A 13,684-nucleotide genomic window follows, 5' to 3' on the forward strand; every position below is an offset into this window, starting at 1 on the left:
GATGAATGAGTATAACCTTATATTTAAGCTTATATTATTATTAAGTTGGTTGTCGCAGATATATTGGTATGTATCTTGGCCTCCATGTTTTTCAGACTATTATGTAACACTTCATTCATTCATTCATTCATCTTCTACCAGTTACCCGTTTCCAGGTTGCAGGGTATGTAACACATGGACTGGAAATATGTCAACTGATGAATTACCAAGAAATGTTGCACAGATATAAGTTCCAGGAGATGCATCCTAGTAACTTTTATTTGGTTGTAGCAGCAGATCATATTTTGGGAAATACCTGAACTGCTTTCATGCATCTGTTTTTCAATGAAATTCAGATTTTTCATTGAGAGCCAGTGGACATTTTAGGTTTCATTTTCGGTCTTGAAAATATATTAACAGCAATTAAAAGCTTTGATTAAAAAAACAACCAACAAAATAGTTTACTGACCAAAATCTATCTGTAAAGAGTGAAAGTTCAGCCATTGTGTCGCATTGGCTTCTTCTAAAATGTTTTCACTGCAGCGTTTTTCTAGTGTTGTATTACAACTGTTGTCATTCCATGTTGGTGATATTTACTCATCCTCCATTTATGATATTTATTTTCAGATAACAGCACCAGGCTTCCCAGTAGTGGTAAAGATTGGACATGCCCACTCTGGAATGGGGAAGGTAATGTTGACGCTTATCTCACTGTCTAATCTTCAACTGCAGTCTATTGCAAAAGAAACTTTGGTTTGAAACACTTTTTAAATCTTTTTTTAACTTTGTTGCCTCACCCCAGTGGGAATAGCTGGACAAAGATGCAATCATTTTTGATCAATACATGGCACACAGGTGCAATGGATTTCACTTCTAGGACACTGACTGTAGCTCCAGCAGAGAGCATAACAATACTCATCTGGTTCTAAACTTCAGAGTGATCCAGATATTTGAACAGGGCTGTATTATTAATGGTCAGTTTCACTCTGGAGGAGCAGTATAAAGGTTTGGATCATTTAAATTATGAACCTCTTGTGTTGTGTTGTGTTACCAATAGATTTTTTGCAGAATTAGATAAGAACATTGACTCACTTCTGTACAAAAAGTATTAATAGAGCAATTTTACAATTTAACTATTTAGTTTGACTTTCTACATCTCTCACCAGGAAAACACAAAACAACCATTTTACTCAAGACAAAATTGAATTAAAACTGCCTCTTTTCTTTTTGTTTGGGTTTTCTTACAAACAGTTAAGACAGCGCAACATCATAGGAAAGTTTTACATGAAGTCGTACTGGTTTAGTTGAAAAATTTGGTGCAATCTGTAATCAACATCTACTACATGTATGATTGCTCTGCAGGTCAAAGTGGACAATGTGAGTGACTTCCAGGACATTGCAAGTGTGGTAGCCATTACTCAGACCTACTGCACTACAGAGCCTTTCATAGACGCCAAGTACGACATCAGAGTCCAGAAAATTGGCACCGACTACAAAGCATACATGTAAGTGTGTTCTTTCTTTGCAATGCAGGCTCGAGGAGAAGTTTTTTTTCTTCATAGATTCAGTGCATTCATGTGTATCTCTAGTATGACGCACTGAATTCTGGCTCTGTACAAATGTTTCAGATCAGTAAGGGAACAGAGCTGACAGACTTTTGCTTTAAGAGAGGATAACCTTCACAATTTGAAACGTAAACCCTGCAGTTTAACACACCAGTTCTTTTTTATTCTCATGCCTTTTGTTGTGTGCAAACCTGTTTACCTGCTATGAAACAAAGATCATTTGGCCGCTGTCTTATTTGTCAGGATGCTAATCAGCCTGAAACCCTGCATCTGTGCTTGTTGCCTGGTTGCACAGGTTGTCACATTCTGCCTTTAATTTCCTGTATGTATAACTCCTGAAAATAAAGAATGTCAGCAATAATGGAATGCACAATTTCCCCTTTCTTCTTCTTCCCTCAGGCGAACGTCCATCTCTGGTAATTGGAAGAGCAACACCGGATCTGCCATGTTGGAACAAGTAGCCATGACTGACAAGTGAGCATCACTTCCACAATAGTCACACTCAGGCTGCCCCGGTGTCACACAAATCGCTCTGTCACAGTTAGTCACACTGTATTCACACAGGAGAGTCATTCAGCTGAAAGCAGTTCACATGGGTAAATACATAGATGCTGTGAGTTGGGGTTGTGATGGCATGAGTTCATGGCTAAAATGTGGCTAAGAGAGCCTTTTTAAAGCCCGCAGCCTGACCTGTCACAGCAGGGACATCACAGGTGTCATTTCTTTGTTAATAGTGCGTGCAGCTCACAGCCATGGCTTACTAAAGAACACATATAACAGAGCCATCATCAATGTTTCAAAGCTACATCAGACCTCTGATTTTTCTGCCTATAACAAGTAGTTGTATATGTGTTGCTGCACCACAACATCTGCTACAACACGAAATGAATGTGTGCAATACTGGCTTGAAGTATATGCAACACTATCAAAGTAGACATTTTACATACACTCGGAACAGCAAAGACTTACTGAATGTACGGCATAAAAAACTTCCAAATGAGAGCAAATGTTCTAAGAATAGAATTGTTCAGCTACATCCATATTGAGCTCTCTGTTTGGTCTGAGTAGATTTTGCACAGAACACCTTTATTGGCTTAAGCGGTCCCAGTTTAATAACAAGTTTGCTGTAAAGTTAAAAGCCCAGAGGTGCAACATTTGCACTACCATACAGCGATGAGTTGATGTTATGGCCACAGTAGTGTGAAGGAACAAAATGTATTTACAAGCTGCAGAAAAAGCTCTGTTTTTAGCACCACTCCTGTTTATACTGCAAAGTGAAAACTCCCTCACTCACCCAAAGGGCCTCTTTCACATCTGCAAGAAAGTTACTGCACATAGTAACTTATGTATTCTCTTTGTCTATGAACAGATTATCACTTTTATTCGGCTAAATCCAAGTTGTTGTACCTGCTTCTGTTTATGACAGGTTTAAGCTGTGGGTTGATATCTGCTCAGAGAGTTTTGGAGGGTTGGACATCTGTGCTGTCAAAGCCATCTGTGGCAAGGATGGTAATGACTACATCACTGAGGTAGGTAATATACGCAATGGAGGGAGAGAGGAAGGGTGGATATAAGAAATTTTATAGACCCCGAAGAAGCAGTTGATAAATTAAACCCTTAATGCAAACACAGCTTACTTGCTGTATTATCTCCTCATTTATTGACTCCTGCCTTTTGTTTGAAATTGTTCAGTGTTCACACTAACCCATGGGAGCTGTGATTCATAAGAGCATGAATTAAGAACATAAATTTAGCCCATCTGGCCTAATTTGTACTGCAAGGGCCTTAGATTGTCTGCCTGGGAATAAACCGATTGAACCTCACCTGAATACACATTATGGGATACTGCAAGACGAATACACTCACCGCTGTTTATCTGTCAGCTTCCTTTCTTTGTATTAATCTTCACTTTATCATATTTTTAGTATGTTGGTTTCATGTTTCATGGTCTTGAGTCTTGAAGTCATGACAACAATCATCGTTTTCTAGAACATGATGACATTTAGTGGTTATGTCTCAGTATGAAAGTCAAAATATTCTGATACCAGCCATCAGTGGTGAAAACAAGAAGAGTGGGTGAGGTGAGTAAGCAAGAAGGAGACTGCATTAATGTGAGTACTGGCACAGCATACGGCAAGACCTAGAAAATGTTGGATAGCCTCTGCCCACCTTAATCTGTTGTAGCTGTAAGCAACAGAAAGCAGGAACCACATTCAGAATCCGTGGCACAGCTGGTAGAGATGAATTCAAAGAAGCAGGTCAGGAGTGAACAAGTGAACATTGCTCAAGGTTGTAACATAGAGCTGAGCTGTCCTGACAGGAACCAGGAGGATTTCTTGGGCAGTGTGGATGCAAGTTTAATCGAAGCAAACCGAATGAAACAGACAGGGGATGATTAATGGAAAAAAACAGACACAGGCAGAGGCACGGAAACAGGCTTCATGTTGAGACAGTGCAGGCACAAACCATGACAAAATCAGACAGATTTATATTCAGACAGAGGTTCAGGCTCAGTTTGAAAACAAGACACAGATAGGCTCACGCAAAATTAGGTTCCGGATTAGAAACAGAGACAGAGAGAGGTTGTTTGAGTACTTGGAATCAGATGGAAACATGAGCTCAAGCTCAGGCAGAGATTCATGTTAGAACACATAAATGGAGACAGGTGAAGCCTGATATAGAGACATTCATTCATTCATCTTCTACCGCTGATCCGTTTCCGGGTTGCAGGGGATGCTGGAGCCAATCCCAGCTCACATTGGGTGAGGGGCCACCCTGGACAGGTCGCCAGTCCATCACAGAGCCAACACACAGAGACAGGCAGAGACCAACAACCACTCACACTCACAGTCAGACCTACAGACAGTTTAGAGTCACCAGTCAACCTAAACGTGATGTCTTTGGACAGTGAGACACAGATCTCCAAATGTAGATTTTTATTTAGACTTCAGCGTCAGATGTGATCATTTAAATATTCATTCACATACTGTACAAATCATCAGTGGGCTACTGTGATTTATAGTTGCATCCACATTTCTTTCAGTTCTCATCCACACACATTGGTTATAGTAGTGAGGAGACAATTACCAGTTTTCAGCTACCTTTGCTCACTCATAAACTTCACAGGGATCAGAGACATGCGGGGGGAAGTATGGGCAGCCATTCACCGTCCAAGTTGACAGAGGGGGAGGATCACAAATAGACTCAGACAGAGAGACAGCTTAATAGTAACAGAGATAGAACATAGAAGGATATCCAGAGGGATGGCTTGTGGGAGAGTTATAAAAGAGATATCCAAGGGTGCAGAGGCATAGAGGCAGGTGGAAAACTACCAGACAAATGAGTCAGCAGTATGCAAGAGAATATCTAAACTGAAGAAGTAATCAGACAGGAAGTAGGAGAAAGTGGAGAAGTGGGAGACCTAGTATTTGGAGAAGCAGCCAATTTGCCCACAGGATTGAAAGGCCAGTAATTCTAACAGCACTAGCAGCATCCTGACAAACCAGCCGTTTAAGAACATAAGCTGAAATGCTTAAAAAAAAAAGCTGCATCTCATTGCTTTCCATTCTTTCACTTCACATTTTGGCAGTAATCACAGAGCCCTTCATTGAGCTGATCGACTCTGCCAACTCACCCTTGGAAAAAAAAAAAAACTGGATGATTTTTGTCAAAATTATGCTACCTGGCACGGATTAGCAGAACAAGATAGAGACAGTGATACTCCACATATGGTTAGAGACAGTGTTTGGTCAAGGACTGCCAATTAAAACAGGCAAACCAGTTCAATGGTGGTGATACACTGTTACGGAACTGTAAATTAACTGAGAGTAAAGGGAAATAAACTGAGATTTGTACTGACTAGAGAGAACCGCTGAGGAGATCATGTGATGGACAGTAGTAGAGCAATGAGTGGAGAAGAGAGGCAGATAGGTTTGGAGGAATACATTTAGAAACAGAGGGAAGACAAGAAGATGATGTCCAAGACACATTCCTAAACGTCCCATGGAGCCTTTCACCTCAGAATCAAATATGTAGTAATTTCATGGATGGAAAAATGTGAAAGGTGAATATGAGTGTATGCTGAAGGGCATGCACACATTTCTTTGCCATTGTATATTATTATTCGTTACTGTATTAGGTAGTTCTGTTGGGATGGGTCAAAGTAATCTTGCAATGTAATGCGTGACAGTATGATGTCAGACATTGCTATAGGCCAAACCATAGCTCTGTCTTACCATGTGTTGTACCAACATTGATGGTATCCAGAATTGTTTCCCAACATTTCAGCCAAGCTCACATTGTCTATGCTTTCGATGTCCAGGTTGTGGGCTCGTCTATGCAGTTAATTGGTGACCACCAGGCAGAGGACCGCCAGCTCATATCAGAGGTGGTAATCACTAAGATGAACCAAGCACTGGCTGACAGATTGTCCAGTGCTTCCCGCTCACCTGCTCGCTCCCCTCAAAGCCAGAAGCCAACGACTGTGCAGCCCCAGCAGGTAGACCTGTGGGAAAATACACGTCTGCATTCATATTCACATTCATTGCTATTCATGTACTTCAAATCACAGAAAGGGAATCTTTTTGTTGCAGCCTTTCTCGCAGCTTCACTGCTGAGTCTTTACCAAAACCTTCATTGATTTTCTTTGTGATTCTCTCCTTTGCTTTTCTTTCTCTCTGTCTTCACACCTCACTCTCTCCCAGAGTGCTGCCTTAAAAGAAGGACTGGCAGATCCAAACAGGACATCAGTCCAGCGCCCTCAACCTCAAGGTTGTCTTAACACTTTTCACAATTGTGATAGCCCAGTATTTGAAAAAGTAATGCTCTATTGTCAATCAAAAAATGTACTCAAAACAAATTGAACTGTTGATTAACTTGAAGAAACTGACCTGTCAATGTGTGATTTCATCCACTGAGTTATGTATGATTTGGCATGGTCGTACAGTGTTCAATATACAATCAATACAGAGATCAATGACTGAGATAAAAATCATAGATATTATGAACATGATGCTCAGGCAGACTTAAGAATTCACCCACAGTACGCTGTAGAGTTTGATTTTCTTACTCTTGGAAATATACTTACTCGGTTTCCTGCAAATAATTAGGTGAGAAAATTGAGGCTGCTTTAATAGATGCACTAAAACTGCAAAGTTGGAGCCAGCGCCTGTTTAGCTTAGCTTGGTATTTCGACTGGAAACATCAACTCTGTCCAACGCTAACAAAAATCTGCCTATCTCTTTGGTAAGCATGTTTACTGATTTCATCAAAAAGTGTAAAAACAACACAGCTTGTTTCATAGATCTTGTAGCACAACTGTGGATCACTGGTAAGACAAATCTGGTACATAGCCCCTTTGTGAAACCATAATATATCATTTTTACACTTCAGTTTTTTTCCAAAATAATTAAACGGGTGAAGATAAACTGCATTAAGTGAACTTTGGGTAAAGCCAGACTATTTGTTTTATTTACTACTATTTGAAGCTACACACTTACTGGACAGACATGATGGTGATTTGAACCTCCTGTCCTTTTATCTCCTGCCACATTAAAACCCAGAGTTTCAGAGTTTTTGTACTTTGTCTGCCTCCTGATCTCTTTTCCTTGAAAGAATCAATATCCATTCTCATTCCCTGAGACTATTGCACTGGTATCATACCCGATATTCAAAAATTGGGAATTCCTACAGTACTGTAGGACAAGTAATGAAAAAGGCCTCGGATATACTTTGAAGCTAAGGCCATAACAATCAACTCAGCCCGACATTTGAGTGTATGGAGAGAAATGTAGCGTCCTAGTTTGCCCCTCGTGGTCATTGTGTAAATTTGGGTGAACTGGGTTGGGTTTCAGTGGTTAATGCTTGGCTGTTGAATCCCTTTTGCAGTAATATTTTCCATGGTTCATGTAAACATACTGACTTCCTTTCCTGATGCATTTGTGTTTTGTGAATAAAGGCCTGGTGTTATCATAGTTTACAAATTATCTTACATGATAATGTTGCGATTAAAAAACCTGATCATGTTTTGAATGAATGCTCGTTTGCTATTTGCTTGGATCCAGACCACTGAATTACTGCTTACTTGATCCTCATATATCATTTAACTACTACAATTATTATTATTATCATTATTAATACAGCTAATAATAATAATGATTGTCTTTCATTCTAATCTTTGGTGCTTTCTCGCTACTCACTGCCTCTCCTTTATCATCACACTACCTCCTAATGGTTGTATTGAGTGTGAATAATTGGCATGATTGGCAACACACTACGTCTCCTCACTGTCGATCTGTTGCCCTCTGCTGACCATTGCAGTCCAAACATTCAGAGCCTGCATTCCCTTGGTCGGTTCTTAAAAGGTGTTTTAACAAAGCTTTTATGGATGTGAGAGGTCATTAGGTGGGCATGTTTAAACACCAGCTCATTATCTCTATCAAATTCCTGTTTCGTCTGTGGTGATCGTTACAGACACCTCCATTTCTAACTGCTCCATTGAAATGTGCTAAATGTATAAAATAGTAATGCTCATTTTTACAATTGTATTTTTTTTTTTTTTGCTCCATGTGGGAAGATCACTTTTAAACAATATCTCATATCTGCAACTTTTAGGTGCACCTGTGAAATCACAGAGTGTGGATCCATCAGCGGAGTCAGCTAAGAGAGCATCTGAACCAGTATCAAAGGCTGGCCAGGCCCAAAAACCTGGTCCAGGTCCAGGTCAGAAACCACCTCAGGCTCAGAAGCCAAGCCCGGTCCAGAAGGCTGCCTCAGTCACAAAGCCTCCAGTGCCGAGGCCTCCCCCAATGACGAGAGCCCCATCCATAGCAAAGCCAGCCCCAGATTCTGCTCCGACCCCAACCCCAGCCAAATCTTCATCATCCCCCCCAGCCAAAGCAGCAGCAGCAGCCGCAGCTCCTCCAGGCTCCCCTCCAACCAGAGCAGCAACTGCAGGCCCAGCTTCATCCTCCCCTCCAACCCCAGCTCGGGCTCCAGCCTCTCCCACATCAGAGCAGCCCAAGCCTCAGGGCAGCCCATCCCTAGCCGCTGGCAAACCGAAAGAGCTGCCCCCCAAACCCACACCGCCTGCAAAGCCCATCCCACCTGTACGCAGGAATTCAAAGCCACAACTCCAGCCAAAGCCACAACCTGCACCTCCTCTCAAAGCTTTACCCAAACCCCAACCCTCTGCCCAAGCCCCAGCCCCTGCTCAGGCCTCGGATACTGCCTCAGCACCGGCCCCAACACAGGCTCAGTCCCCCGCAAAAGCCAGCCAGTCCCCACCTATCCAGTCTCCAGCTAAGGCCCAGCCCCAAACCAAGCCAGCTTCTTCTTCTCCAAACACTGAGTCGGCCCCAGCTGAAGCAGCTGCGGCCCCCGCTGACCCCCAGGTCCCTGTGGAAGAACAACCAGCATCCCAGCAAAAGAGTCATCCACTGCTGAAGTAAGAGCCATCTTATCAATGCACTGTTGACATGCAAGACATGCATTACAATGGGCCATACTTTGTGTTTAGGAAGCAAAGTCAACTGATGATTTAACTCCACATTTGATGACATAACACAAAGATCCACAAAACTTCAGTCTAATATGTTCAAAATATAACAGTCCAACTGGCTGAAATGATATATTCAGAATATTTCTCAAGGACTGTTGTATGTATTGTATGTTCCCTCTTAAACATTTCCCAGTCTGTCTTTGGTCCTCACTTACTCCTCACCAACTCTACTGATGTTCACATGCCCCTCTTTTCCCTTCCTCTTTACCTCTTCTATCCCATCACCGATCCCTCCCTGACTCCCTTGTTCTGATCCCTCTCTTTTTCCTCTCCTTCCACTCCCCAGTAAGTCCCAGTCCCTGACCAATGCCTTCAACGCTTTCAGCGATTCTTCTTTCTTCCGCGGCGTCTCAAGCTCCGGAGGCGAGGGCCAAGAAGAGGCGAAGGCAGAGACAATTCGCAACCTCCGAAAGTCCTTCGCCAGTCTTTTCTCTGACTAGACACAGCCTTGGCTGTGGTCCTGGTACATTAGCAATTCTGGCCCACCTGCCCTTTTACCTTTGGCCAGGGATAACTTGATTGACATTAAATGTGATCCAGTCTGAGATTAAACTTTGTGTGTTAATTGTACTGTATTCCTACTGTTCCTGTCCCTCTTCTCCTCTGTGTCAGTAACAGTGACGCCTGCTGGGCAGTATCTTCAGTGAATGATGCTGGCCACATTAATTGGACTGAAGGAGTTACGTCATTGATATAGAAAAGAATAAAAAGAAAATGTTATTTTTCCCAGAACTCAGTTTATGAAATATATATATATATATATATATATATATATATATATATAAAAGAATATAAAATGATTATGTTCAGGACTAGAGATACAATGTACATACAGAACATATGCAGAAGATAAATCTAAATATAACTATAAAGGGATAAAAGCTAATATTTATGAAGAAATACATTAGCACTTTTCAATTAGCTTTGGCCAGTGACCTAACTCTTTCACTCAGCAGCTGGATTTCTACATATTTTAAAAGATGATCAGATATTTGACATTTGATGGTTTCTCCCCCACAGTGAAGGATTTGTTCCTGTGTAAGTCTAGGAGGTTGTCATTGCCGCCCCTTTTTTGTGTCTACAAGTTCCAAGTTGACTGTTGTGTGTGGGAGTTGGAAATGTGTGTAAGTTCACGTGTGTTCAGCTGATATGCATGGCTCCACCATATGGTTCAGTGTGACTTCAGGAGCAGAAGGATGATCTATCAGTGTTGAGTTTCGCCCTATGTTGCCTCTCCTTCTCTCTCTCTCGCCGTCTCTCTCTCTCTCTCTCTCTCTTTCTCTCTAGATGTTGTAGCCTTATTGTGAACATGTTTTCAATTCACAACTATGTTTGTTAGTTGTGCAGACTTGGTACGTTTACAGCTGGAAATCCATTCATTTACTTTGACTGATTTAGACTGGGTATGACACACTGCTCTCAATTTAGTAGAGCTTTGGGTCCTAAAGGTGCCAGGCTGAATGAATCCACATTAAAACGTAAGTGAATGCATTTCAAACTGTTACACGTCTGTTGCTGTGATTTCCTGCTTCACCTCTGTGTAGATCTAACCACAGTAGTGTAATTTGTTGATTATTCTCATAAAAAGACATTGAGACAGTAGTGCAATAACACCTCAACATGACTGTTGAGTGCTGTCATCCTATTATACATATAAATATGATCATACATACAGGACCTGTGTATCTGTTAAGTACCTTACTCTCAATTCCCTAAGATTAATTTCAGTGGTGAATTTCCATGTTGCTCTTTACTTGAGTCAGATTCTGGGTTCAAGATAGATATGTCATATTAAAACTGTCAGATTTACAATTAATCCTATTTGTATTATCGGAGTGTTTTTATGGCATCCTGAACCTTGACTGCTCATCTTCAGTTGAGTTATTGCATTTTAAGTCCATATGTGTTTAAAAAAAAAAAAAAAAAAAAAAACCTCTCAACACTTACTGCATATCAACCTGTCCGCTTATCTGTCATGAGTACTATGTTAATAGTAAATTATAACATATTGTATTTGTATGTATGTACGTGTCATCTCAGGAGTTTATTTTTTGTAATATATTGACTGATTGATTTATTTTTTGAGGCTCCATATTTATGGTACAGTATATTCTTTGTTAGTATTATGTTTTTATTTGTAACGCAATACTGCTTTGCATGATCCAGTGACTGATGGTTTGTTTTTTTTTTTTCCTGTACATAAAAAAAGAATTAATAAATATGTGGTTCCATCATTTCACTGATTCACTAAGTGAGAATTGTGTTGTTACCTGTGCTGCTCTTTGAGGAACTGGTTTCTATTTCACACCCAGTAATGTCACACAGTATTGTGGTCATTAGTCGTACATATCACTCATCACAAGTGTGTAAAGTCTCCTGTTGTTCTGGAGAAACTTTGTCAAGTTTGTTAAATAGCCCTGATGATGTTGGCCTGAAGACGCCCGAGTTCTAACAGAAAGTAAATTAGAAATAATGTGGGTATTTATAAGGCAGGAAGTGTCTAGTGAAACAACCTTATTGAAATGCATGATGGTTAATGCAGGATTTAGTGGTTTTGAACCATACAATACAAAGAATCCTGGCCTTTGAGCCTTTCTGTAAATCTTTTAGCTTATTGGAAGTGAAAAAAGGTGAGTTTCAACTATAACAGACATGCAGCTGCTGCTGATAAAAATGAACCATTTCAGAGTGTAGTTATGGAAAGAAGTCTCTCTCTCTCTCTCTCTCCCGCTCTCAACCCAACCGGTCGAGGCAGATGGCCGCCCCCCCTGAACCTGGTTCTGCTCGAGGTTTCTGCCTCTTAAAGGAAGTTTTTCCTTGCCACTGTTGCCAAGTGCTTGCTCATCGGGGGATCTGTTGGGTTTCTTTAAATAAATTTATAAAGAGTTTGGTCTACACCTGCTCCATATGTAAAGTGCCTTGATGTAACTTTGTTATGATTTGGCGCTATACAAATAAATCTGATTTGATTTGATTTGATTTGATTTAGAAGTGAAACTAAGTCACAAAGATTTTGAATAAACATTGAGGATTATGCCTGCCTTTTCTTGGGAGCTGACCAGTGGACAGCTTGTGTCTTTGAGAAACACAATGTGAGTCCACAGAGGAGTCTGATATTATGTGTTTGATGATTTGGCCTCTCTTATAAACTGAGGATTTGACAGTGGGTGACCCAGTGATGTAGGTCCTCACCTGTTCTTGTTTCTCCTATATTTAGAACAGGTACCCATGGGTTCATCTGACTCATTTTATTAATGCCATTCATATATACAGCTCACTTTTCCACAGACTGGAACAGAGTTTATGATTCACCAATCTTTACAATACATCAGGGGGGTAGGTAACATTTGAGTTACCTTAGCTTTTTATTTGTTTTCAACCCCCCCAAACAAACAAGTGGTTTGGCCACCGAGCCTTCGCTAAGCCCCGCCCCCCTTGGTTATTGTTGCTATGCGAGGAAGTTTTCTGTTGTCTGTAGTTTGGTAGGAAAATGCCTGGTCAGCATCAGTCCGGTGATCAGAAAGGAAAAGAAAAGAGAAAATAAAGAGTTCAGGAATTTACTAATCAAATATTCAAAAACGCCGTGACGGTAAAGAGACGGACGAGAAACGTAGACCAAGGTAAGAAACAGGGTTGTTAGCTTGTAACGTAAGCTAACTGTCCAGCTCTAATGCTAAGGTCCATTAGCCTAGCTTGTATTAAAGCCCGACACAAAACGTTATCTTTGACAGAAACAGCTGAGTTTGGTAGCTCCATCAGGAAGGAAGACACAGAGAGGAGAGGACTGCAGCTGCAGTCAGGTATGAGAGAGTGCAGAGGAATTTATTTAAGTTGTTGGTGTTATTTCTGCACAAAGATATTGAATGCAAATTTAGAAGAAGTACTCCACCGCTTCAGACACAACAACACACACAAGGACCGGGACATTACCCGGTGTTAATGTTTTTTTTGTGCAGAGTACAGACCTGTATGCAGCTGTGAGTGATGAAGAGCTGGACCGTGCTGTCAGTGATATCCACAGAAGACATCCAAACTCTGGATACAGGCTGATGCGTAATACAGCCACTATGAATAATGAAGAATGAGCCAATCGTTATGGAGAAGTAATCCAGGTAGGATGAGGATTATACATCGCGGCCATATTCTTACCTGGAACACGTACAGAGGTGTGTGTGTGTAACAAAAACAATTCCAATTAAAAACAGTGAACGGTAATGTTAGACTAGAGCAAAAGCAGTGAGTAACGAGAGCATCAATAGAAATGTAGTGGAGTAAAAAGTATCCCCCAAAAATAATACAAAAAATAATAAGGACAAATACTCAAAAACTGTACTTAAGTACTGTACTCAACTAAATTTACTTCATTACTGTCCACCCCTGCAATCAACTATCTCAAGTTGTTGGCTGGGCAAAAGAATAAAGGTGTCTTCCTTACATGAGGTATGCTGTTACCACTCACGAAACAAATAATCAGTCAACTGAACCAAAGTCGGTCCCACTTTCTGCTTTGCTGTCTTAGCTGTGATGCTAGCCAGCCAGTTAGCAAGATTCGCTACCCGGTTAACAGACAACTTTGTCGCCA

The 13,684-nt window shown here is 41.0% G+C and overlaps 1 protein-coding gene across 1 annotated transcript in view; it reads left to right on the forward strand.

The window, feature by feature from the left end:
- syn2b (synapsin IIb) overlaps positions 1–9,688 on the forward strand; it is a 54,248-nt gene extending 44,560 nt beyond the window's left edge. Inside the window, exons 6-13 of the mRNA XM_029501533.1 lie at positions 607–669; positions 1,342–1,484; positions 1,944–2,018; positions 2,971–3,073; positions 5,866–6,042; positions 6,248–6,314; positions 8,157–8,988; positions 9,389–9,688. Of these exons, the coding sequence (XP_029357393.1) occupies positions 607–669; positions 1,342–1,484; positions 1,944–2,018; positions 2,971–3,073; positions 5,866–6,042; positions 6,248–6,314; positions 8,157–8,988; positions 9,389–9,542 (1,614 nt within the window). The 3' untranslated portion in view covers positions 9,543–9,688. The remainder of the gene's footprint in view (positions 1–606; positions 670–1,341; positions 1,485–1,943; positions 2,019–2,970; positions 3,074–5,865; positions 6,043–6,247; positions 6,315–8,156; positions 8,989–9,388) is intronic.
- The last annotated feature ends 3,996 nt before the right edge of the window (positions 9,689–13,684 follow it).

Source organism: Echeneis naucrates, chromosome 5 (genome assembly GCF_900963305.1).
Source record: "Echeneis naucrates chromosome 5, fEcheNa1.1, whole genome shotgun sequence".
NCBI lineage: Eukaryota > Metazoa > Chordata > Actinopteri > Carangiformes > Echeneidae > Echeneis > Echeneis naucrates.